The sequence below is a fragment of the Chroicocephalus ridibundus genome, chromosome 16 (genome assembly GCF_963924245.1).
Source record: "Chroicocephalus ridibundus chromosome 16, bChrRid1.1, whole genome shotgun sequence".
In the NCBI taxonomy this organism is placed as follows: Eukaryota; Metazoa; Chordata; class Aves; order Charadriiformes; family Laridae; genus Chroicocephalus; species Chroicocephalus ridibundus.
Window position 1 is genome coordinate 6,640,024 of NC_086299.1, and position 23,805 is coordinate 6,663,828.

The 23,805-nt window shown below is 39.4% G+C and overlaps 1 protein-coding gene across 2 annotated transcripts in view; it reads left to right on the plus strand.

Moving 5' to 3' along the window:
* Nucleotides 1-18,020, plus strand: part of CTNNBIP1 (catenin beta interacting protein 1) — a 34,090-nt gene extending 16,070 nt beyond the window's left edge. Inside the window, exons 2-5 of one of the 2 annotated variants that reach the window (XM_063354142.1) lie at nucleotides 391-481; nucleotides 3,345-3,466; nucleotides 3,959-4,049; nucleotides 15,710-18,020. In XM_063354142.1, the coding sequence (XP_063210212.1) occupies nucleotides 3,371-3,466; nucleotides 3,959-4,049; nucleotides 15,710-15,768 (246 nt within the window). In that variant the 5' untranslated portion in view covers nucleotides 391-481; nucleotides 3,345-3,370 and the 3' untranslated portion in view covers nucleotides 15,769-18,020. The remainder of the gene's footprint in view (nucleotides 1-390; nucleotides 482-3,344; nucleotides 3,467-3,958; nucleotides 4,050-15,709) is intronic. The other variant, XM_063354143.1, reaches the window with a different exon arrangement.
* The last annotated feature ends 5,785 nt before the right edge of the window (nucleotides 18,021-23,805 follow it).

Below are 23,805 nucleotides of genomic sequence, written 5' to 3' on the forward strand. Positions count from 1 at the left end.
CTCAAACGTTTGGTAAGCTACGCCTATTTTTATTTGTTTTACTAGAAGAAATTACATGTCACGACATTTATTGGTTTTTGCAGGGAGTTGGGTTTTATGCTGAAAGCTTCTTTAAGAATGCAAAGCTTGAATGCATTCCATTCTCAAGTGATTGGGAATGGCATTGGTATGGTCAGGGTGTAAATCTTACAGATGAATGGTTTGACCTTTAAAAAACTTATTCTTTAAAAATAAAAAGGGTCCACAAACTCCAGATAAGCCTACACTTTTAGGAATTTTGGCTAGACCACGTTCTAAAGTGGACTGTGAGTCAAAGTACATTGAATGAAGGGCCTTTTTGGTTTTCAGCTTTGTATATTACTGTAATGCTTTGCTCATTTGTTTTTACAGGACAGTTTCCTCGTACATTTTTTTCCAGCTACTACCACTAATCGGGACTGAACACGTGGGTTATCTGATCTTCTGTGGTTTTTAGAAGCAGGTATGTTGTCAGGGAAATCTCTGGTTGTTTATTGGTGGGGACGGGGGGGACACGACTTCATCTACATGCCAGAAAGAATTACACAGTTAGGGAAATTCTGCTTAAGTAATGTTTCATTATGTATAGCATATTAATGTAGCTTTAACGAGAAAGCAAAGTTAACAAGTACTTTGGTAAGATTTTCATGATAAAGACGGATTCTGCTGTCTTCTGGGCATAGACCACCTTCGTAAGTGGTTTTGGAAACTTACTGATGTAATAATATATGCTGGGTAATATTGTCATCCTAATCTATGTTTTATAAAAGCTTCATGTAACAGTAACAGAGATATGTTACAAGTTTTTCGTGCTGGAGTCTCAGGACTGTCTTAAGATTCTTGTCTTTCTACTTTGATGTCATCAAGCAGGAAAAGCTGTAGTGGCTGAGGCTATTGCCCAAAATAATTGTGCAGTGTATGAAAAGCAAAGTATTGTTGCTGTATCTTAATTTAACCTTTCTACATAATATTTCGATAGCTTTTGAGCCATATTGAGTGCTTTTTCCCCTCGTGTTGCCTACTAACTTTGTGAAGCATTTGCTGAATGGGCAGGCTTTAGTATTTTTATCCTTCCTGTTAAATAATGCTCCATGGTAAATCCATCGTGCCTGAAGTTTACTTTAGAAGAACCAGATTTAGACAGGACTTTCCATCACCCCTTTTTAAAGTTTGAAAAATTAATAAATAACTGGAAGGCTGTTATAATGGAAAATGATGAGTAATGACATGTATAGACTGTAAATCTCTTGTCATATCTGATGTGTAGAGGAATGCTGAAATGTGGTCTCCCCAGCTGGCATGGGGGCTGCCGTGGCATTTTCTTGGTGCTTGTGTATGGTGCCACCTATTGATAAATATCCCATACAATTTGTTACATTTTTAAATAAGTGTGTTACCGCATTTGAGGTTTTTGCTGGTGTGCATTTTCTTTTCTAAATTGATTTCTTTGGCTACTAGTACAGCACCTTCGTTCTTCAAGTAACAATATTTTAAAAATAAAGGGGGGGGGAGTATGTATTAGTATAGTATTAAGAACCAGTCACAACCTTTCAAACTTACTTGGTATCTTGATAAATGTTTATTGTTTTATTAGTCTCTGGGTCTGCATAACTTAATGTCTCTTGCTCACTGTCTTACTCAGTTCATTGCCTTACTGTTGACATCACTTGTTAGTGCTCAGTAAATTGCACTGTGGAGTATATGCTTAGTAACATGACCCAATCAACTTACTTGAGTTGACACTACACAAAAATACGGGATCACTTTGTTCCCCCTTCAGAAAGCAGTTTTCTGATTATAGACAAAAAATATGATCCCCTTGTACACTTACAGGCTGCAGGTTTCCAAGCAGAACCATCTGTAGCAAATCAGCATAATGCAGATCTTCCCACTGGAAGATTAAGCCAGGAGGACTGGTGATGGAGCTTTCTCCACTTTCTACTCACTGTTATCTTTCTGCTAAGCAATGTGGGTGGTAAAGCCTATCCCAGCAGCTGTTCCTAAAGTTTGCATTACTTCTGACTCACTCAGGAGGGACTACGTGTAATTTTAAACTGTTTCCACACCCAGATTACTTTCCCTTAAAAGTAATAATGAAAATAGAGGGGAGAGGTTGGTAATGACTGCCGGAAATCATTACATGGAAAACAGTGTGTTTCAGCTGCTGTGGTACAGACTTTGCTAAGCATGACCTGTGTATAGTGCATTCCCTTAGTTACTAAGGTTCAGGAAAGCAGACTTATAGATTAGTATAGGACCAGACCCAATTCTGTGAATGAAAACTAATTGGAGAACTGTTCTGGAGCCACTTCTCTGAGCTGTGTGTGGTGGAAGAGCGGCTGATTACACCTCCATCTGCAGATTCCTTAGTAGGGGTTATGTTTCTCCAATACACAGTACTTCTAAGAGGTTAGTGTAGTTTGTTACACTGCTGTACTAGTGTGTTATTCGAAGAGTAGTTATTTTCTAAATTTGAAGTTAAGGCTTTTAATATTGTTTGCTTAATAAACATGCTCCAAGATAATTTTTAATAGCAGCTGAAGAGTATGCCTTAACTTTTATTTTTATCTTGGTAAACACCCTATTATGGAACTTAAATAATTACCAGATACTCGGACAACAAAGTATAATCATGCTCTGTGCTATAGAATTTAGATACCAGAGTCTGTTTATTCCGTAACATAATTATTTTTTATTAAAATAGAAAGACAAAACTTCAGCCTTTAAATGATACAAGAAGGGATGATAAACTCTACTCCTTCCTTGCTCCTCCTAACTCTTCTTTCTCTGCAAAACCGTTTTATAAATTGCATTAACTTTTACAAAAGTGCAGTGGCCTTTTTTACACAATACAAAAAGGAAAAAAGAGAGAGGAGAGAGACTTAAGAGTTGAGATTTCATCCAGCTTTTGTTTAGCCATTGCAGGCTTGATGGCTGCACATTCTGCATCCTGTTTTTATACTGGTTGTGCTTATTTATGGGGAAAAAACCAAAACCATGGACTCTTCTGTCAGCGTGATTCTTTCATCTAGTTGTTAGAATTTTCTTTTTCTACTCATGCTGTAATGTAACGACAGATAATGAGCTAGGAGGGATGTGAACATCAACCGCTTTGAATGTTTGAGTTGCATATTTAAGGCCCAATTCAGCTGTTCGCGTTTTTAAGGATTTCTCTGATGAAACATCTGATTCCTTATTCTCCCAGGCTATTAAGTGGTCTGCCCACTGGTGAAAAATAGGTGGTCTGGAAATTAAACTTTTCCTATTATTCCAATTATACACCATTACTTATTTTAGTTTGTCTCTTTCTGATCATCTGCCTTCAGGAAATCCAGGAGCTGGCAGGAGGGGAATGAACCGTGAGGGTGTCCCCGGAAAGAGTCCGGAGGAGATGTATATTCAGCAGAAAGTGAGAGTCCTGCTCATGCTGAGGAAGATGGGATCAAATGTAAGATGCACTGTCATAACCCGTATTTTGTGGCTTTCCAGACAATTTTGTAGTAATTGGGATAGTGTTTGCTTACCAGATGGGCAGGTGATGGTCTGGTTTTATTGCTGAATTGTTTTAGCCATCATTGATTTAACCATTATCTGCTGTTAAACACAATAGATTTTTGCTTAAATATTATGAGGCTTGTGATGCCTGAAACTAAATCTGAGCATCTAATCATTTCTCTATATACAGTAAAGTTTTACATTATTGGAAAACCATCAAAGTAGAGCAGCTGTTTTAAGGCAACTTTGAATCTCTCTGTGAATGCATGATGCACCAGTTTGCTGGTGTGTCCTTGCTGATGGTATTGTTTGTGCAAATAACAGTTATTAAACTGCTGAAGAGTAGGATAGAGGCAACTGTGATGTTTCTTACTGGGAAGTGGCAGATAATGTCTTCAGTCCTTCTTTATTTTCCTTTTTGCTGACTGACTCTGTATGTTTCCAGCTGACTGCTAGTGAAGAGGAGTTCTTGCGCACGTACGCAGGTGTAGTGAATAGCCAACTTAGCCAGCTTCCTCAACACTCAATTGATCAGGGTGAGTACTGGGTTTGTGAGCCTTCTGTTCATTTAATCTGTGAGAACGGTCTCAGAAAATACCACATGTAGGTTCCTGTGTTTCTGTAGTAATATGCTACTACTTAAACCCCTCCTCCGATCTGGGATATGCAAGTCATTGCCTGCTATAACCTTTAGGAGAGAACTAGAGTGTACTGTTCAACAGGTGCTTTTATTTTAACAGGTAAAGTCAGTCCTGGCTATCTAAGGTTTGTTAGGATGAAGAGCGTTATTAAACATCTTATTCTCTCTGATTGAAGGCCTCCCTTGAAACGTTGAAGGCCAAAGTCCTTTGAATTAAATGCATGTATTCCGCTTCCTACTCTATATAATACATTAAATAGAAATACATTTTAACCTGATTGATTTTTTGCTATAGGTGAAGTTAAATTCCGGTATGCATAGATTCCGCTAGTTCTGAGTGTGTCTTAGTGCATTCGGCGTGGATCCTCTGCATAAGACAAGTTTCATTTAAATTTTTATATTTATTCTTAAACTGGACATCTGTGCTTAAAAAGAAATGAGACTGGGGGTGGCAAGTACTTTCTTTGTACGCATCAAACTGCGAGGTTTGTAACAAAATGTAAATACATATTTCTAAGATACAAAAGCAACTTGTTACGCATATGATGATTTAGTTATTATGACTCTTGTTGTTTGATAACACTTTTCTCACAAAATAAAATGGAATTCTCTAATAACATATTTCGTTTTTCACATTTCCATGAACGTGGAAGTGCAATGTTACTATTTCAGCAGAGGTAAGAGGGAAAGCTTAGCAACAGGAGGAATTGCGTTCCCCATTACATGTCTTTAATTTGCACAACAAAATTAATTCCCCAACAGGGGCAGTGGTCATAAAATAAGTTTACAAATTTGCTTTGGTTTGTTCAGATTCCCGTTAAGGGGATGAAGTACGTGCTGCTTTTCTGAATTCTTTGCAGAAGCCTTGGTGAACAATTGTGTGGCACTACTCCGAATCTACTAATCTCTTCTGAACCTGAATGTTTCTGAATTTTTGTTTCCTCCCCTTTGTAGGCCTCATGTCAGATCACATTCATACTGTAGGATTTGGTATTGAAGGAAAATTGTCAGACTTGTATGCCAGAAAGAACTGAGTTGAGCAGAAATTTAATATAGATCTAAGACGTTTAGAAAACCATTAGAAACGCAGCCTGCACAAACTTGCTCGTCAGTTTTAAGCCTGTGTGTTCATTCCTCACATAGCTCGGGGACGGATGGAGATAAGTATATTTTGGCTCAGAATTCTTAAACTTTTCTGCCAGTCTAAAGTGAAAATTTGCTGGTTTCTCTTCAAAAATGGAGGTAGACATGTTTGGTTAAGAAAGACTGTCTTAGTTGCAGTTGGCATTTTTCAGTATTATCCCTAAAGTAGTTCCATTTCTCATAATGAAAATATATGCTGAATTATCTGCGCTTTGGGAAAGAAGAGATAATAAAACCAGAAGTCCAGCCAGGGGACACAGATACTTTGTACGACTGTGGTCCTACGCAGCATGATCTAACTTTCTTGTCTAAACTGTCTGGTTTTATTAGCTGTACAATTATACTTTTCTCACTTTGCGGAGGGCTTTGGACATGCAAAAAATTGACTTTTGACATAACTTTTAAATGTAATCAAAAGAGAGACCAACAGTTTCTTAGTCTGCTTAGACTCACTAATCGTGCGATACAGGAAACATAAGGGCTTCATGCATTGTTCAAAAAGTTGTCTTTGTCCCATATTTGAACAGATGCTAACTGATTTTTTTTTTCTGTCATCATTTTCTTAAAGTCCTTGATGATTCTTAAAACTTTGACCACAGGGAAGTGAAGTCCTTCCTGTTGATGCTTGCTTTATCTACTCAGACACTGCTGTCTTTCCTGGGAGATTTGACCCTACAATGTACTTTGATCCTCCCAAATTATAATTAATCCAGTGGTCTGACCATTAAGATTTTTCTTGGTGGGGGGAAAAAGGACAAAGAAAGAAAATTGTTCAATATTTAGAGAAATGGGAAAAGGATGTTCGTTCTTTTCGTATTCAGATACGCCACCTCTCCAGATTCTGTAGCCAATAGCATGAAGAACAGATGAAAATGAGGAAACCTAGCCAAATCCGTCTTCCTTTGGAGAAAGAAGAAGCTGCAGTGTGCTGTATAGGCAGAAGCAACTATAATTTATTCCTCGGGACTTTGGTTTCCTTAGAAATCTCTCCAGATAGAGAATACAAATTGCATGGGTGCCCAATTTGCCATCTTAAGGGAGATTCCGTCCCCACTAGATGGCATTACCTTGCGCTGAAAAACCCCGTCCCAAGTCCACACACTGAGGTGCTTGAATGTTTTGTGTTCTTCAAGACTGCTTAAAGGAATTTTCTTCCCTAGTTTTCATTGAATCTCCGCTGGAGAACTTTTGTTTGCCTCTATGCAGCTTGCCTTACACAACAACTAAAATGTGTGTTATTTAAGGAGAAACTTACAAAGAGTTAGTGCATTTCACAATCTTTTGTTCCAATAGTAGGACAGATTGCTCTCAGCCTGACGTCCCAAACCTATCTTTAGAGTCATTTTCCTCCAGCAGACACACAAAAGGCAGAATGCTGATTTCATACCCCCATTTTGTTCCAAAAAAGGGAATGACATTCTTGGCCTTAGTGCGCTCTAAAAGCTTTGTTATAGACCTGCAAATTTTTGCATGTCACTTAAAAAATGATGTAGTCTGGCTCCAGAATTACAGGAAGGTTGTTTTCTTTTTTTTTTTTTTTTAAGGAGGGCATGGAGGATGGATGGTCTAGAATTTTGTAATTGTATCACAGCCTCTAGTACAATTTTTACACTTTTCTTTGTTGTGCATCCATGAAATACTGTCTTAGAGCAGCTGGCTGGTGGCCTGGTAGTAATTACCTGCGGTAGGACTGCTGGCAGCTTATCACTGCATGGTGCTCCCTGCTATGGTTTCTGATAAAGATCTGTCGAGTTCTTTGAGTCTATTTGTTTGACCACAGGGAGTCACTGCAACACATGTGTCCAATATATATTTGCTGTAATGTGACAGTGCATTGAAGAAAGACGTTTACGCTTGTCCCTGCTGAATTCAAGTGCTTGTGCCATAAACCTTCAGTGAGCCACTGTTAATAACAGTCTCTGACACTTAAAGTTCCTCCAAGATACTCTGCTTAGTGTCTTAGGGTTTAGCAATAGAAGTTAATTGCTAATTTTGATAATGAAGCATCTTAGAATACCTCTGTAATTTTTAAACAAGCCTGAAGTCTAAGACTTCCCTTCAGTATGTGCTTATTTTTATAGGAAGAGGAGAAATTAAACTCTTTATCTTTTTATTTCCCATCTTGCTTTCAGAAGGAATTTATCAGTTCAGACCTGTGAAATTGCTGTGGTTCAGGGTTGTTTACAGATCTCCATTTACATTTGAAATGTACATTTAGAACCCCTCACTCTTGAAGGCACCTACATTGTGTACTGGTGAAGTGAATCTTATTTTCTCAACAGGAAGCTCAAGCTTGTTCTGATTGCATTACTGAATATCTTTGTGTAAATCAGGCAATAACGACATATGTCCAGGGCTCTCTAATGTGCTGTAGCAGATACCAGATTGTGCAGACCTCTTTGAGCTCTTTACTTTCATAGCCATAACATAAATTAGAGCAACAGATCTGTGAAGGGATCCTGAATGATCAGAACATGGACTCCAGTCTTAAAATAGTCTGTTTGTATTATGCCTTTTAATTGCAGCTCTATTTGCCCTTTCTTTTCAGTGTATTCCAGAATCTCGGGAAGTGCTTGGTCCCGCAGTGTGTTGACTTTGCACTTACACTGTTTCATGAGCTACAGTCCACCAAGAGCGAGGAACACACAGGCGATGCAGATGCCTGGATTCTGTTCATAGCCTGATACTTTAGCTATTTTTAGTAAGACTTTGGCCTGTTCACCCATCCCGTTCTTCAGCTGATGCAACACTACTGTCTGGATCCATAACAGTTATGAGGCTTATCTGTATGTATTAAAAATATTTTATTATCTGTTGAAAGGTGAACTGCTAACAGAGGGGATGAGATCTCTGTAACCCAGGAAAGCCTTAACAGTTATAAAATTTTAGGCTGAAGTATTTGATACTTAAATTTAGTATTAGTTAGGAGATTAAACATTAATGTCATGCTCACGTTTTTTATAACCATTTTATTTTTGGATCATTGCTCTAATGTTGTTAACACCTATATGAAAGCACAAAATATAGGGCATTTTTCCTTACTCAAGGAGCTTTTTAGCTGATATCTGTGGGTTGGTTGTTGTTTTGTTTTTATGGCTCCAAGAATAACTGAGGAGCCCAAAGGCATCCCTGTTCAACCAGCGTCTATGCTAGAGAGTGGATGTAATCATGAGCTGTTTTGAGATATTAACATACTAGTTGTCTTCCCTGCATTGCAGCAAGAACTAACGCAGCTCAGACTCATTAGGTTTTTTGAGCTTGAAATGATGAAATTTAGGCTTTCTCCCATATTTTTAATATGTGCAAAATGCCTCTCACGAAGTTATATGCACAGAAGCATCCTCTGCACAAAAACCATGTTTCTGTTTGCCAGTTATTTACATTCCTAAACGGTAGGCTAGCGCTTGGCTGTCTTAAGTCGTTGCTCTGGCAGATCTGCAAATGGAAGCTGTGCAGCTCGTAAGCGTGGTATATGAATTATACTAAGACCTTGGTGATTACAGATCTGTTGTTCCTATAGCAACAGGAGTGTCGTGATGGTTCTTGAGGAAAGCTGGTCCCTTGGGGAGGGCAGAGCTGAGATGCAGACGCGTGCCTCGGTGAGGTTGGATGCATTCTCTGGATGGCAAGGCATTAAAAAGGAATCTAGGCTGCTTGCAGAGTTAGGAGGGGGGACTGTGCTCATGAAATACCAGAGTGGTGGAGAAATGGAGATAGAGCTCTTCTCAGTGTAGTTTTATTTTTTTTGAATGAAATGCTTGTTTCGGTGTGCTCCTCCTCTCAGCAGCGCATGTTGTATTTTTAGAATGCCAGACTTGGGTACTAATACTGGGAATTTCAGAGAAAAGTTAATGTTTAGAAGGTTGTTAGAATAGAATAGTTTGCTGGAAGGCAATTGAAGAAATGTGTATATACAAAGAACTTGAGGGGAAGTAAAGAATTTTTATTTTTTTTTTAATTTGGCAGCATTCAAACATTCATAATAGGCTTAACCTGATCTCTAAAGTCTTTTTGGGTTTAATTAATTTTGGGGGTGACTACAAACAAATCATGTGTATGTATTAATTCATCATTCAAAGAACCCTTGGAAGTAGCAGCCGTTAGACACTTCCTTTGTGTTAAGGCAGTGTGGTTTTAATCCAGCTTGTACCCTACTGCCCTGATGTCACTGCAGTTGAGTACTTGCTGTGGAAAGCATTAGCTTCGGTCATTTTGGTGAAATTTTTGGAGACTTAGGTGATGAGCAGTTGTACATGCTGAGCTCAGTGGCTCTCTACAGTCTTTACCACTGTGCAGTAAAGTCATTTGTCCTTCAGATCATCTTGTCTTGCTAAGACTGAAGTCACAGTAGTATAAAAGAACTACTACATTCAGCAATCCAGACAACTGCAATTAGAACATAATTGCAGCAGGATTTTTTGGAAAGTTAGTGGGGTAAGACTGTCACTATTGCTTTTTGAGATAGGGCATAGGCCTACCAGATAATTATTGTTAATTTCTAGGAAGGATGAGGGTGGGAAACTGTAAGGCAGAGAAGTGGGAGAAGTATTTGCAAGTCTGAAAGTTTGTGGCAATTAATGCTTTGCTCATGACAAAAGATGAAGAATATTTTATTGGTTATATGTAAGCCTATTTCAGTGTAGAAATGTGTGCTCAGAAAAGGGAAGGCTGTGGAGAGAGAAGTTGTACGTATAGAATGTAAAGGTCAGATATAAGTGTGCCTTTTTCATTGTTCTATACATTAATTACTGGAAGTGCAGAGCTCATGGAAGGATGTGCTAAAAGTAAACATGGTTCACCGTCCTATTGTCTTAGTTGCAGGCTTTTGGCAATGTGCAGCTTAACTTTATAACCTGTGCTCTGCTCTTTAAATTTTTTTATACTTGATTAGAAAGAAAACATCCGTTGTGGGAGCCAAGTGGGACTGCAGCAGAAGCTCTATTCACTAGTACTTTAATGCCTGCTTTCCTTTCACCGCATAGAAACCTCTGCTCTATTCTCTGGAAATGTTTGTATTTGTACAAGTGCCCAGGCGGCTGTAGAATTGCTTAATGAGCAGACTTGTTAGATTGGTTTCATTTAGCTCTGGATAGCTTGGGTTGTAGGACTGGACTTGAACAAAACCTGTTTTTGTGCTGAAAAATGTGGATGCAGATGACCTTTTTCTGGACAAATGTCACCCAGATTTTTTTGCTACAGGATATCTTCAGAAATAATCAAACAAGTGGCTTGTGGAAGCACTGGTGAGAGTATCCCTGTCATTTGTGTACTGCACTTTTACCCTCACTCCAGTTCAGCCGAGAAGTTTTCCATTCTGTTTTCAGAGCATTGAAATGCTGAGCTAAAACCAAAAGGACTTAATGGCCCTTTCAGAGGTGGTGGCATCGTTATAGTACAACTAACTACTCAGCTTATGGACATGAAGATGTCTTCCCTTTTTGCAAGTCCCCTGAACAAACTGGTTCTGGAACTAGGTGATCTTCAAGGTTCCTTCCAACTCTAACCATTCTTATGATCTGGAAAATACTGCTGCTTTTATATCCCAGTCAAGAGTTGCAGTGCTCGTTGTGAGAAACAAGTTCCGGTCCGAATGAAATAGGCTCAGGCAGAATCCTCTGTGAAGAACATTTTTATTTACGTTCTTGCAAGAGCGGGTGACCTAGCAAGTAGGCACACTTCCAGTTCTTGAAACACACCTTTTTATTCCCTAATCCCAAATTTTTCCCTCCCCTGTTTCCCATTGGTTAGGTACTCCAGGGTTCACAGTCTGTCCGAGGCGCCTAAAATTCTTCCTGCATGTCCTGCCTCTGTTTACTTCTCTTTATGCTACACCTAAAGGGATTATCTGACTAGTTTATTTCTTTCCTTTTTGGTAAAAGATTGCTCAATGTCATTAGCCCTGGTTAAACGTTTGACTACCCTTCTAGACACTAATCCAGTAGGAATCAGTTTGTCCTTTTGTCTGTGTGATAAGAGATGTTCTACAAGCCTTTGCTGGAGCCTCTTTGTCTTAGTCATTCCTTTATCATGCCACCTCTGATGGAAACGGCTTTTCTCCTCTGCAAAAGCAATACCTCCCTTTCTTACATCGTGAAGAATGGAGAAGTGATGAATAACTGAACTCCCTCTTTTGTTAGTGAATATAAAACAAGGCCCTGAGGTGCAATACCCAGAGGGCAGCGATACTTGTGTTGAAAGTGACTGGGCTGGCAGTGTGTGGGAACCATCGGATTTGGCGTGAAGTGGATGGTCCTGTACTCATAACTTCATGCTAGCATCAGGTTTCAGAGCCTGCAAGAACTTTCTGTGTGGCTGCTGTTGTTTGGAGAAAGGATGCCTTCCTCTCTCTAATAATGCATCACCTCACTAAGGATAAAATTGTGTCTTTAATGTGGGAATAAAAGAAATCAGTATAGGCTTGAGTCTTTACTGCAAGATGTTGTTCTGTTGGGTGTTGTGCCCGTGGGGTAGCCACCCACTTACTTGTCTACCTTGAAGGTATTATTATCTTTTATTTGATAGACAGCATTTTCTTTTTAAAGGCAATTGCCTGGGGCTCTTGCAAATGCTGGCTTGTGTGTAATTCCTGCAAATGAAAACATTGGTACCAAATAGGAACTGGGGAGGGGAGCAGGAAATAAGACTGTTAAGAACTGTGCATACAATCCATTCTTTACTAACCTTGTTTAAAACTACCATGGGACATAAAAATATATCGCTTCTAATCTTGATCTTTATTTTTTCTTCCTTTCTGAAATGAATACCTAAACCCTTTTAGCCACCTCTGGGCTTCTCTGCCATCTTGTTTGTTCCTGTATATTGTTTTGCTGCTCCCTGGTGTTTTGGCTGAACTGTCTAACTTTGTATTGCCATCAGGTTTCATTAATATATGACTGGTTTTCTGTTCCAGCATCATTTATGAAAGTATTAAGTAAAATTGGTGCAAAGGCCAATCGTTGAGGAAGTGCAGTCATAGTCTCCCTTTCAGCCCAATGATTACCCTTTCAAACAGAACTCATTATCTTTCCTTAACAAATTGTTTAGCCACCTTGGTTCTTGTACAGATTGCCCATCTTAATTTAAAAAGTACCGTATGGGAAACTATGTATTATAAAGTGCTAAAGAACATCAGAGAGGCAGCATGCTTGTTGATGCTGTAATAATAATAAAAAAAGGCATATACTTTTTGTTCACAAATTCAGGTAACTTTAAAACTGTAGTTATAGTATTTACATTCACGGTAAAACAAGGGTACTGCACGCTGACTGATAAGGTTTTGGTCTTTCACAGCCAAAGCTGAATTCTACACCCATTCTCCATCCACCGTTCTACTTCTTCCTTTAGGATACACATAATAATAATTCAGTAATATGTAGGTAGTCAAGTGCTTTCCATATTTTTACACTGTATTCTTTGTTGTACTCTTGCTTTTTCCTCCGAATAGAACACTGTTTTAAAATTTGGCTTTCTTTGTTTTCCTGTTTTATTGACAAGCTGTTCAAAGGGATAGGAAATTCTCCCTTCTCTTTTCCTATTCAAAGGAACTGGAAATTCTCCCTTCTCTTTTCCTGCTCAAAAGTCCAGGCAAATGGCAAGTTATCAGAAGACCATATCGACAGTGACACTGGTATAGAAGCTGTTCCAGGCAGGCCTAGAAAATGAGAAGAGGATCTAGCTGAGGGTGAACCTGCTCTTCAGCAATAGCTTTTTGGATTGTGAAAACCAAAAACTGAACTGCAGAATTCCCAGCATCCTTTGTGCGGAAAGCTATTTCTGCTTGTCATGTGTTTTCAAGGGCCATGCAGAGGAACAGTGCCCAGAGCTGGAATTGTTCGGGACAGGCAGAAATATTGACCTGTGTGTTTGTAGGATTGCCTGACTGTCTGGAATGAAATTTCTTTTTTCTGCGTTAAGGATGCTTGTAAGAATTAAAGTGTTGGTTTTTTTTTTTTGTATTTAGACTATGGAAAGGGGAGACCCCAGGAAAACAATCAACATCTGTTAAGTAATCCAGCTCATCTCTTGTGCTGGTGTGTCGTCAGCTGTGATTTCCCGGTTGCTAGGCTACTCCAGCTGCTCTGGGCTCACAGTGAAGCCTCCGCTGCTTTAAAGGGATGCATGGAAAACACAGCGGCATAGGTTGTGTTTTATGTGCGTCCGTACTCCCTCCTCTTTTTAGCATAGACCTGTTTTTCACAGTCCTTACAAATAAAATCCTTCTTTTTGTAGTGGCTAGTAGCTCTTATGCATTTTATTTAAAAAAAAAAAAAAAAATTCAACTTGTTAATTCAGAGCTGGATCCTAGTGCTACATATCATTTATGTTTTGATCAAGGAAAAAAAAAAAAACAGTTTGTGGAGGAGATGAAAAGGGAGATGACTGCAGGGCTTCTGAGCGTTGGCAAGAGGGAGCATCAGAGTACTTTTTGATGTAGTTCTGTAAGATATGGGTCCTACATATGAAAAACAAACTACTGCTTGGTCCTCAATATTTCCTCCTTTGAGTAGGTATAACAAATAAATTGTGAAGTGTATAAAAATAAATGTAGTTGCATTTCATAAGCAATGATTTATTTTTAAAGGATATCAGCAAGGGGAATTCACAGCCTTCTCTTCTCCCCGTTTTTTTGGCCACTTTTCCCTCTGTATTTCAACTAAAGAGCAAATTAGATAACTGAAAAATGGAATTCATATAACTATAACAGATGAGGAATTTTTATGAGTTCTCTTTCTTTTACCTTGTATGCAGGTGTATAGGCAGAAGTTGCTTGGGGCACAAAGCTGAAGTCTGCTTCTTGATATACTCTGAGTAAAAGACTGGAGGGTTTTTACATGCTGATGCTACATCCAAGCCTGTAGAGATGATCAGTTAGCTGAGTGGGACAGGCAGGCGGCGTTGCTCTTGGCGTTCCCTGCGTTGTTGTCTAATCCTTTAATAGAAGCTTTGAAGAAAAACTTACTGAGCAAATTTATCCCAAGCAGACTGAATTAATTAATGAAGGCCAAAATGGTCATCGTTAGTCACCTCTTGCACTTAAACACTGAGGATCGTTTGAATGGAGGAAATAATTTTTATAAATTATATAGACACTGACTGGAGGATTCATCTTAGTTTCTAATCAGTTGGATAAATGCTGTTAGAGCATCTACGGATGAAAGAAGCATTTACTTTTATCTGACTTTCTCAGGGATCAAATTTTTTGCAGAAATTAAAAATATTGCACTCAGCCCTTTAGGGTTGTTTTCCAGTTCTTGTCTAGACTAGAATTATTGATTTAAACCACTGCTTTGACACTACTGTGTGATGTATTTTTATTTCTGTATTGTCCTGAAGACATTCTTTAAGTGCCTGTTGGGCGATGCTCTATAGCTAGGAAGTCAAGAGAGCTGATTTTTTTTTTCTGAAGATCTCAAGGTATCTTTTTGAAGAATGAGCTTAGCATGGAATGCTCTTGACAAGCCTTTATCAGACATGATTCTCAAGCCATTCAGGCTTTTCTACTATAAACGTCCATTTGAAAGACCACAGAAGTTTCTAAAGACTGGGAGATGGTTATGGGAAGGTAATAACATCTTTTTGTGCTTAGGGGACATGGGTTTTGACGGTAATTATGCACAGTTGATAGCCTCGGTTGAAGGAAAAAATCTAATAACTGAGAAAGTCCCCACACTGAATTCTTCTGGAAAATATTTCTTCAGGCTAGGGATAAAAGCATTACGTAGCAAAGCAGTATCTGTTCCCTGGGCAAATGGCAGCCTTCAGTTTGAAAGAAAATACGGTACTTCCCGTTTTCAAGACATGTTAGTTTATAAAGGGTGTTTAAGTGATTTTCAGTGGGGGGGGTGGGAGGGGGAGCAAAAACCTTCTTAAGAAGGTTATTATTAAAAGGTTATTCTTAAAAGCAAAGGGTAATGAATATATAGATGTAAAGATAAAGTAAAGAACATTTAAATGTCACTTTAAAAGGACAGTGTGATGCATAGAGTAATACAAATTTTATTCAACAGTTGAGTTCCTTGTACTTCAGAAAAGCTCAGTAAGTCTCTTATGCAGTGCCAGAGTTTACAGGGCAATGAAACCAGAAAAAAAAATTATCTCTACATGCCTGTGGTGACAATCCTATGAATTTAATTGTTTTTAAGTCTTGTTTCTTAGAAATATGTGAAAGCAGGGAATTCTTGTCTTTCTTTAAAAACAGATTTCCTTAGACTTGCAAAGGAGCATTTTAAGTCTACTGTTTAGACTACTTCAGGTTCCAGTCCCAGAAAAATGAGAAAACACAGGACGCTGTTGTTTCTGTCCTCTTTTTCCTTTCCCATCGATTTCATGGACATGTAGAATGACAGTTTGGGTAGTGCATCTACCCACTGTTCTTTAAATGAAGTAATTTTCCTGTATCCGTTGTTACTACAGGTGCTGAGGATGTTGTCATGGCGTTTTCCAGATCAGAGACAGAAGACAGAAGACAGTAACTACGGGATACCTGAACAACACAGCACTGGAGAGGACAGTGGGATTTCTGAAGATAGAGGAAGATGGCTGAGCATTAATAAGTTCCTTTGCCCACCCTAATTGTTCCTTGGTATCCCTTCTCCTTTGTAATTTTGTTTCCCTGTGTCCCACCCTCAGAATGCATCTCACAGCCATCTATTCCTATAAGTTTTTGCTACTCAGCCGGGCTGTGTTAATTAAGGACAAGCCTAAAGGTGTATTTTTGATTGGCTCAAAGGGACAGACTGTGATTGGCTAAAGGAAGACAATTTTTCAAACTTGACCAATGAAAACCTTTTATCTCGCATTTTATTTTATATTTTAAAGAAAGTCTTTTGACGTCCTACTTCTAAAGAAGCTTTTCATGCTGTGGTGCTTATTTAGGTCAAACTTGTGAATTTGAAGAGGGTTTGATTTGGCTGCGTAGAACTGGAAGCAACTTGTGATTGGTTGACAATGCAAATGCTTTCTCTTCAGTTGGCTTGCAGATATTTTGCTGACTTTGATGTTTTCATTGCAGAAAGCTGATGTTTTTGGTGCATTGGTTATTTCTTTATACTTACTGACTTGGGGGGGAAAGACAAATGTGCTTTGCAATATTTATTACATCTACACACATATAAATGCTTGCTTTTTTGGGTTGGTTTTGTTTTTCTGATTGGCTTTGAAATCATGTTTTTGATTTCCTGTTGGCTGCAGTGTTTCCGATGCAATCAGTTTTTCCATCCTCATCTGCTCTGTGGCCTCAGGCTCCTTTGGGAGCATGTGTCGAAAGCGTATTTAGTTCAATAAATCTACCTGTTTAAGCTGGAACATGGAGATCGCCAGCCGTTCGTGCTGCCGTGTGGGCTCTACCGTGAACTCCAGGTAGACGTGGCTGTTCAGGTGGCTTCTCTCTTTGCTTCTGACAGAGGAGCTGTAGATATTTTGCAGAAATTGCAAGAACGAGATCTGTGGCTGTGACATGAATTTGCCAAATTCGTATAGAGAATATGTGAACTTGTTTAAAATACTACGTATAGTTCCACTTTAACCCTTTAATTGCTGCACAAGACTAGCTCTCACATAATGAAAAATTAATCATCGTTAACATAAATCCAACTTGCACTGGGCTTTAATAAACTTAAGTTTCTAGTCACTTGAAAAACTGCATGTGGTTTGGCTCCTTGCAACTGTTTGGTGATATGGACATTATCTGGATCCTAATATAATGGCATTTTCTTGAGGCACTGTTCCGAGAGGCAGTAGTGCTGGGTTAAGCTGCTTGGTGGTGAGTGTACAGGTGACACTCTCGGGTTTACTCTGTTAGTAGTTGCAGGGCCTTAAAACACACACACACATTTACAAACTGAAAAACCTGCAGTGAAATTCCCGAAGTGCACTGCCTGTTCAGGAATCTGCACATAAAATTTCTAGTACTGCTGCCTAAAGCCTAGCACTTCATTTTCTCTCATATGTGCAGGTTGTTTTTACAATACTTCTAGGTTTTCCTGTGGGTTGCACTGACTTTATGATGTTTCAAAATCTATTAAAGCAGAACTCCATTCACCTGTTCCCGGTTCCTTTTGTATGGTTGTTAATTAATTGAAGTAACAATTCCAGAATCTGACTGTGACAATGTGTCCATTTTCATAGCAAGAAATTATGATGACAGGATGCTGTTATGGTGTAAAAATGGGGAAGAAGCTTGAGAGAAACCATGGAACGTATGCAAAAGGAAGAACGGACTTCTGAGCACAAGGAGGGAAGTTACCTTGAGCAAATAAATACTGTGTAATGAGAACAACTGTACATCTATTTGTGAAAAAGATCTTTTTGATTCAGTTGCAGCTTTGTCAAGTTCAGTGTGAAAGTAAATGTTTTACCCCTGTTTGTTGGGGATTGATAAGAAATTTCTTTATTAAAATAAACCAGGAATAAGCCCCAAAATTGTTTAAATTTTGACCTGGTTGCCTAAGAGGCACTTTAATGTTAACTTTGGTGCAAAGGGGGGGCAGCCCTTAAAGGGTTAATTTAAGGTGATATGTGTGTTTCTGGCTGCTGGCTGGGAATGAAGGGGCTGGGTTGTGGTGGCCTGTCCTTGTCAAGCTAACATGCATCCTCCGTGTGTACCTATGGCATTTCTGAGCTGTTAAATCTTTTCAAGGAGAAAAGTGAAGTGTTTATGTGGTTTAATCTTTTCACTAAAAATGTAACTGTTGGGGGGAGGGAAAATACAGTTTTTTAATAGCTACTCTTGTTTCTTATTGATTTATTATATTGTTAAACCGCCAAATGGAAAATACTTGCCTCACCTTTGTGGAAGACTTCCAGGTAGACCCCAAACTCGGAGTCTTGAGTAATATGTTGAGAAGGATATATTGAGAAATGGCACTGTGTTGTATAACAACATGATTTGGGATTCAGAGACTGGAGGAGATGGAGTCTCTTGAGAATATTTGTGCTTGCTTTGTTACGGGTCCGCTCCCCTCCTCCCCACTGGTCATTTCTTAACTTTAAAACAGGGCTAGAAGATTTATAATAAAGAATTTGTATATAAATCAGGGAGAGAGTAGTGGACAAAGAGGGCTTTCCAATATTCCCCTTGAACTATATTTCTAAGTATTTATCTTCTTGCTATGAAAACTAAATCCCTATTACTGCTGTGGAGCCTGGATTAGTAGGGAGGTAGAGAAACATGCACAGAGTACATCCGCATGGTTGACATGTTTATTGTACATGCACATTTCTCTAGCTTTACCTTTGTGCTTTTGGCTCTTCAAGCAAACTATTACTGATTAAAAATAAGAAATCTAATGTTTTAGAGGTCAAAGGTGGGTATGGATGTAAACTGAAATACATTTGTAAATAGAAAAGGCTGTGTAGACAAAACTACCAGCCAAATAGTGTTTAAGGCATTAAGTAAGGGAACATAAAAGCTCTAGAGTCATCTTCCAAAAAAGCACACATCCTTTTGGTGGTCTTTTTGGGAGATGTGTTCCTTTAGATATTCGCAATGTGCTCTTGTACTTCTCTTACCAAGCTTATCATCTGCCTCTCCCAATATGCTGTGTTTTCCAGAGCTTAAAGAAAAGATTTAGAGCTGAATCTCATAGTCCTCTCATCTCTCTCCAGATGGGTAGCAATTGCTGTAATTGTCGGTAGGTCATTGTGTCTGTGAGCATTGCCCCTTGTAAATGAAAATGAGATTCCACCATTCACATAGGCCTTTAGATTGATTCTCCCAGGTCCTAAAATAAAGCCTGGAGTAACGGAACATGTGATCTGATGGGACAGCAACACTTTGGAAGGAGCTATTGCCCGGAAGAGGCCGTACCGCTAATAAATAAAATAAGCTCTTCGGATTTCTTGTTCCTTTTCCTATCTAAGGTAAGTAGTTACTATAAGTTGTTTCCTTCTCTTGGCTGTTCAGTGGCCTGTGTGAAAGTTTCTAATGCTTTACCATTAAATCTGTTTCAGTTTCATAAGGTCTACGTTTCTAATTCACCATCAGCCTAAATAGTTCTGGTGAGGGCTAAAGATTAAGTGGCCCATGAAATTCAAAGACCCCGGTCACCTATCAAAGAGATCATCCTAAATAAGACTTGAGGGTCATATGTGGGATAAATTTCTGTAGCTATTGAGAATCTGTTACAAGAATGGAGCCATGACATGTCTAAAGTTATCAGTGTTTTATAATGCAAGAGGAAAAAATAATAAAGACCAGAAGCTGAAGGCTTTGAAACAAATATATATGAAAGACATACTGAGTGCCAGGGCACTGAGGGGAATGTATGAATTACTTTAAGATTAGTGCTTCAGTTTTCTTTTTGGTCTCTTGCTTCCTAAAGGACTGTGTGGCAGAGCTGACAGCAAACGAGGCTGCGGGGTGTTGGAGCCAGCAGAAACCAACAGTGCAGTATGAACAGTTTCTGGAGGTTTAAGAAATCTTCAGTTGTATTCAGTCTCTACAAAAGAAAGAGTCCTTAGTGAGTAAGCGTCTCTTCCTCACTGTTACTCATCAGTAACGAAGTGTTCCAAAGATTAGTTGTTAATAAAGAGCTTTTAAGAAGCTTTGTTAAAATTGCAGAATAGTTGTTTTAGGTGCAAGAGGAACAGGAGCACTAAAGTGTTGCACAGTTGCTGCCTTGGTGGGGTATTTGTTGAATGCAGTTGATACTTAAATTGACTGCAATGTGGTGTACATCTACCCTCAGCATCAGCCTGTTCAACACTCAAATGAAATTGGACCTGTGTGTTACCCAGGCCTGCAGTCAGTCTGTGGTGTATGCAAGGCAAATCCTCCCCTGTTCACAACATCAACAGGAAATATTTTTTTTTAATTTCTTTTAGGTTAAATGTTTTTACTTATTTAACTTCTGCTGCAGACTAGTGTAAAGGATTCTGTCAGGCCTGGATGAATTATTTCAACAAACTTAGGCAATAGGAATGGCCTTGCACAAAACTAGCTTTTAAAGGTGTTAAAATGTGTCAGGTTTTGGTAATCATGAGCCAGGCATAGTGCTGATGGGACATGCTTTTTTCCTGCAGCCTCTGGTGGAGCATGATCAGTTTGCTGTAGTGCTCACATCCTGCAGATTTTGTATCCTGTAGATCCTGTGACTTCTTCAGAGCGGCAGTAAATAGGTCACTGGATTGCTGAGGCTCTTCAGATCTGCCAGAGACTTGCTGGGTGTAAATACAGCAAGTCTCTACAGAGACTTTGCACTACAGTTTCCATTAAACCTCTTCTTGTTACTGATGATTTTCACAGTTGTACACATAGAAAGAAGTGGTAGTATACAGAGGGAGGAGCATTGTTGTTAGTTACCCGGATCAAGAGAGGAGCTTGAATCTATTCCCTGTCTGACTGTATTAGTTTCCCATACAAAGACAGAAAAGAAATCACCTACTATCTTCTGAGCCCTGCTTTCGTTTTCTTTGCAGCTGATTTGCCGTAAGCAGAATTCCTGCAGTATGTTATAAACAACCTGGCTAGTTTCCTTTGTAGCCTCAAGCAGTTCAATTTTGGGGATTGTTTATTTTGGAAAAGAGAAAAAATTTTTTTTGAAGGTTTATAACCTGGCCTGCTTACAAGCTGCCTCATGTATCAGCATGAAATACTTACATGCACAGAGCTTTTTGCTGTCTTGACATTTTCCAGGTTAACTCTCCTTGCTACTAAATGCTAATCTGTGACCAGAGGCCTGTGAAACTCAGAAAATAAACTTGCAGCCTTTGTTTAACAATTACAGTACTAACTCCCAACCCAGGTGTGCACTGATACATCTATACTTTTTTTTAGTTTTTTCACTTCAAGCAATTATTGCTGCCCTGTTCTGATGCAGTTCCAAAGCCAGCAGTCCCTACAGGCTCAGAAGATGATCCTGCCTGTACGCTTGGTGGGGGCAGCTGGAGACACTCAGTTCGTAGCCAGCAGGCTCTCCCCATGCGTTGTGTGTGTCATTGCTACACAGCATCTGAGCTCTTTGCACACCCCCAGAGAAAAAGGCCCTTTACCCAGTCTGTGAGTAACACAGGTGGTTAATAACTAATACTTCATGTTAACCTGTTACTTTAAGTTGGTTGAGCTGAATCCTAAGGTTACATCTGCGTTCTGAGTTGAGACTCTTACAATATTAGGGACCCACGTAGCTAGATTTATGTTTGAATATGTATTTAATAATGTTCTTGGCTTGACTGTTAGGGTCTTAGGCCCAAGCGAAGAGTTAATTCCCTGTCTTTTACTTGCAATGCACACCACTTTTCTATAGCTAATTTCAAATTTTGGAAGGCATAAATCAAGTTATTCAAGCATGAAGAGTTTGGTGTTTACACTGTAGTCCCCATGCCACATAAAACTCCCATCTTGCAGTGAGGTGAAAGTAATTTTACTACTCTTCTGAGCTAAAGCCTATGGCCGTAACTCAGTACTCTCCTGATGCTTGCAATATTCCAACCGATGTAAGAAACAAGGATGATTATTCTGAAAATATCTTTCCCCAAGTGAGGGGGATTTTGTGAAATGAGCATGGATAAGTATGGATCAAGGCTTGATGTAGAGATACAGCAGAATAAGGATGTGGCTCCAAAACCTTGCTCTCTAGATGTTCTGCCTGTGCGGTTTTGTTTTAAGCTGCCACAAGAGCTCAGAAGTTGCTTTTGTTTCCTGCCCTTATTCTGTTCCTCCAGAGAAGCTAAATGCATTACAGTGGTCCCAGGCTGCAGAGCAACCTCTGACTGGAACTGAAATTGAGTTTAATGACAACTAGTTTGCAAACAAGAGCCCTGTGTTCAGCCTCGGCAGCTAGCAAGGGAGGATGTCCCTGGAAGCAGTCATTGTCTTTATAGCATAGGGTAAGACTATGATGGTCTCACTGCTTTGTCACTGATGGTTTGGGCATTTGGTTTTGTTTTTTTTTTTTAAGGGATGGAAAGTTTTCTCTGTGTTTTCAGAGGAAGGATGCTGCTTCAGAAGAGAGCAGCTTTGGGTGTTTGTTATTATACACATACATTCGTCCCATGAAGCAGGGGAAGAAGCTTGTGTGGCTGCTAACTATGCACTGTAATCCATTTTCGGCTTTACTTGTGACCCCCTAATCAGGGTGCACAGTGTAAATTGCATTAAATGTGATTGGAATGGACAGTGGTAGCCAAGCATTTTCTTTCCGTCTTTTGTCATGTACCTCAAGTGCCTGCAGCAGATGGACGTTAAACTATGTGTCCCCTCATTGATCACTGCATGGATGCCTGAAGTCTGTGCTTGGTTGCAGCTGCGCATGGAGTTTTGTCCTGCAAGTAGAGCACTTCACAGCACAGCCTGTGCTCTATGTTTATGGTTTATTCTTTAATGCCTAGATTCTGCTAAATCTCTCGGAGTGTGTGTGAGGAGGAAGATGGGGACAGGTCAGGAATGGATGAATTTCTATTGGTGGAAGTGTTAAGAGGAGGATTCTGCCTCACTGTTGTATTTTCGTAAGCTTCTTTGAGCCTGGAGAAAGATGGTAATTAAAGTGGACAGAATCTTAAGCTTTTGACTTGCCTCACCAGCAGCACCAGACTTCACAGTCTCCCTCTAAAAGGAGCTGTGCTGCGTGCTGGTTCTGTACCATGCTTAGCTGCTCCTACCATATGGGCGTACAGTTGTTTTAGTCTGGCTTCCACCTTGAGGTCACGGTCTTCTGAAACTAAATGGGACATTTGGGTTTATCCTAGGTACATGGTTGTTTGTACTTGCCTTTTTTTTTTTTTCTCTCTTGCAGCAAAGTCTAGATGTCAGGGGGTTGGAGCGGTGCAGGGAGTTAAATTAAATCTTTTCACTTTCAGTGCCATTGTCAAGAGGAGGAGGCAATACCTAAATAACCAAGTGTTCAGATTAACTACAAACAAGTAATAAACAGGAAAAGCTTTGCAAGAATTCTGCAAACACCAAAACCAGCAGAGCTCAGATATGTACCTGCTCTTGTAAATAGTAGACTAGCATGGTAACACTGCTGTGTATGCAAAGATTCACAGCTCGTATCCTTCTGTAGAGAACATCCTTTCCTCTGGCCTTAGAGGTTTAAATAGAGAATTTGTCAGAAAAAGCACTGTGGCTTAAGTACTGGTGAGATGGATCACAGATAATGAGGTGTTTGACTTAGTAAGATCCTAGACCTGGCAGCGCTCACAGCTTAAATTCAACACCTTGAGTTCAGCTCAGAGAGCAGGAATGTTAAATTCAACTGTCAGGTTGCTATAGAGCAAAGCCACAAAACCACCTCTGAAACACAAGTACTATTAGATAGACATCACTTAGGGATTGTAAGCAACATTTCATCAGCAGGATGGGGTAGTGACTTAGTTGAGCTTCAGCCACAATTAAATTGGTTCTGTAATTCTAAAATGACACATGCTGACGTCTTTGCAGGAGAGGCTGCGCTGCTTTTGTGATCTGATGGGATAGTGTGTTCTGCCATCTGGGTAGAAAGAAGAGTCATTTTATGTTGTTTCTTTAGTCTCCTGTTTTGACAGAGTGCAGAGAGTTGGTTCCTGTCTGG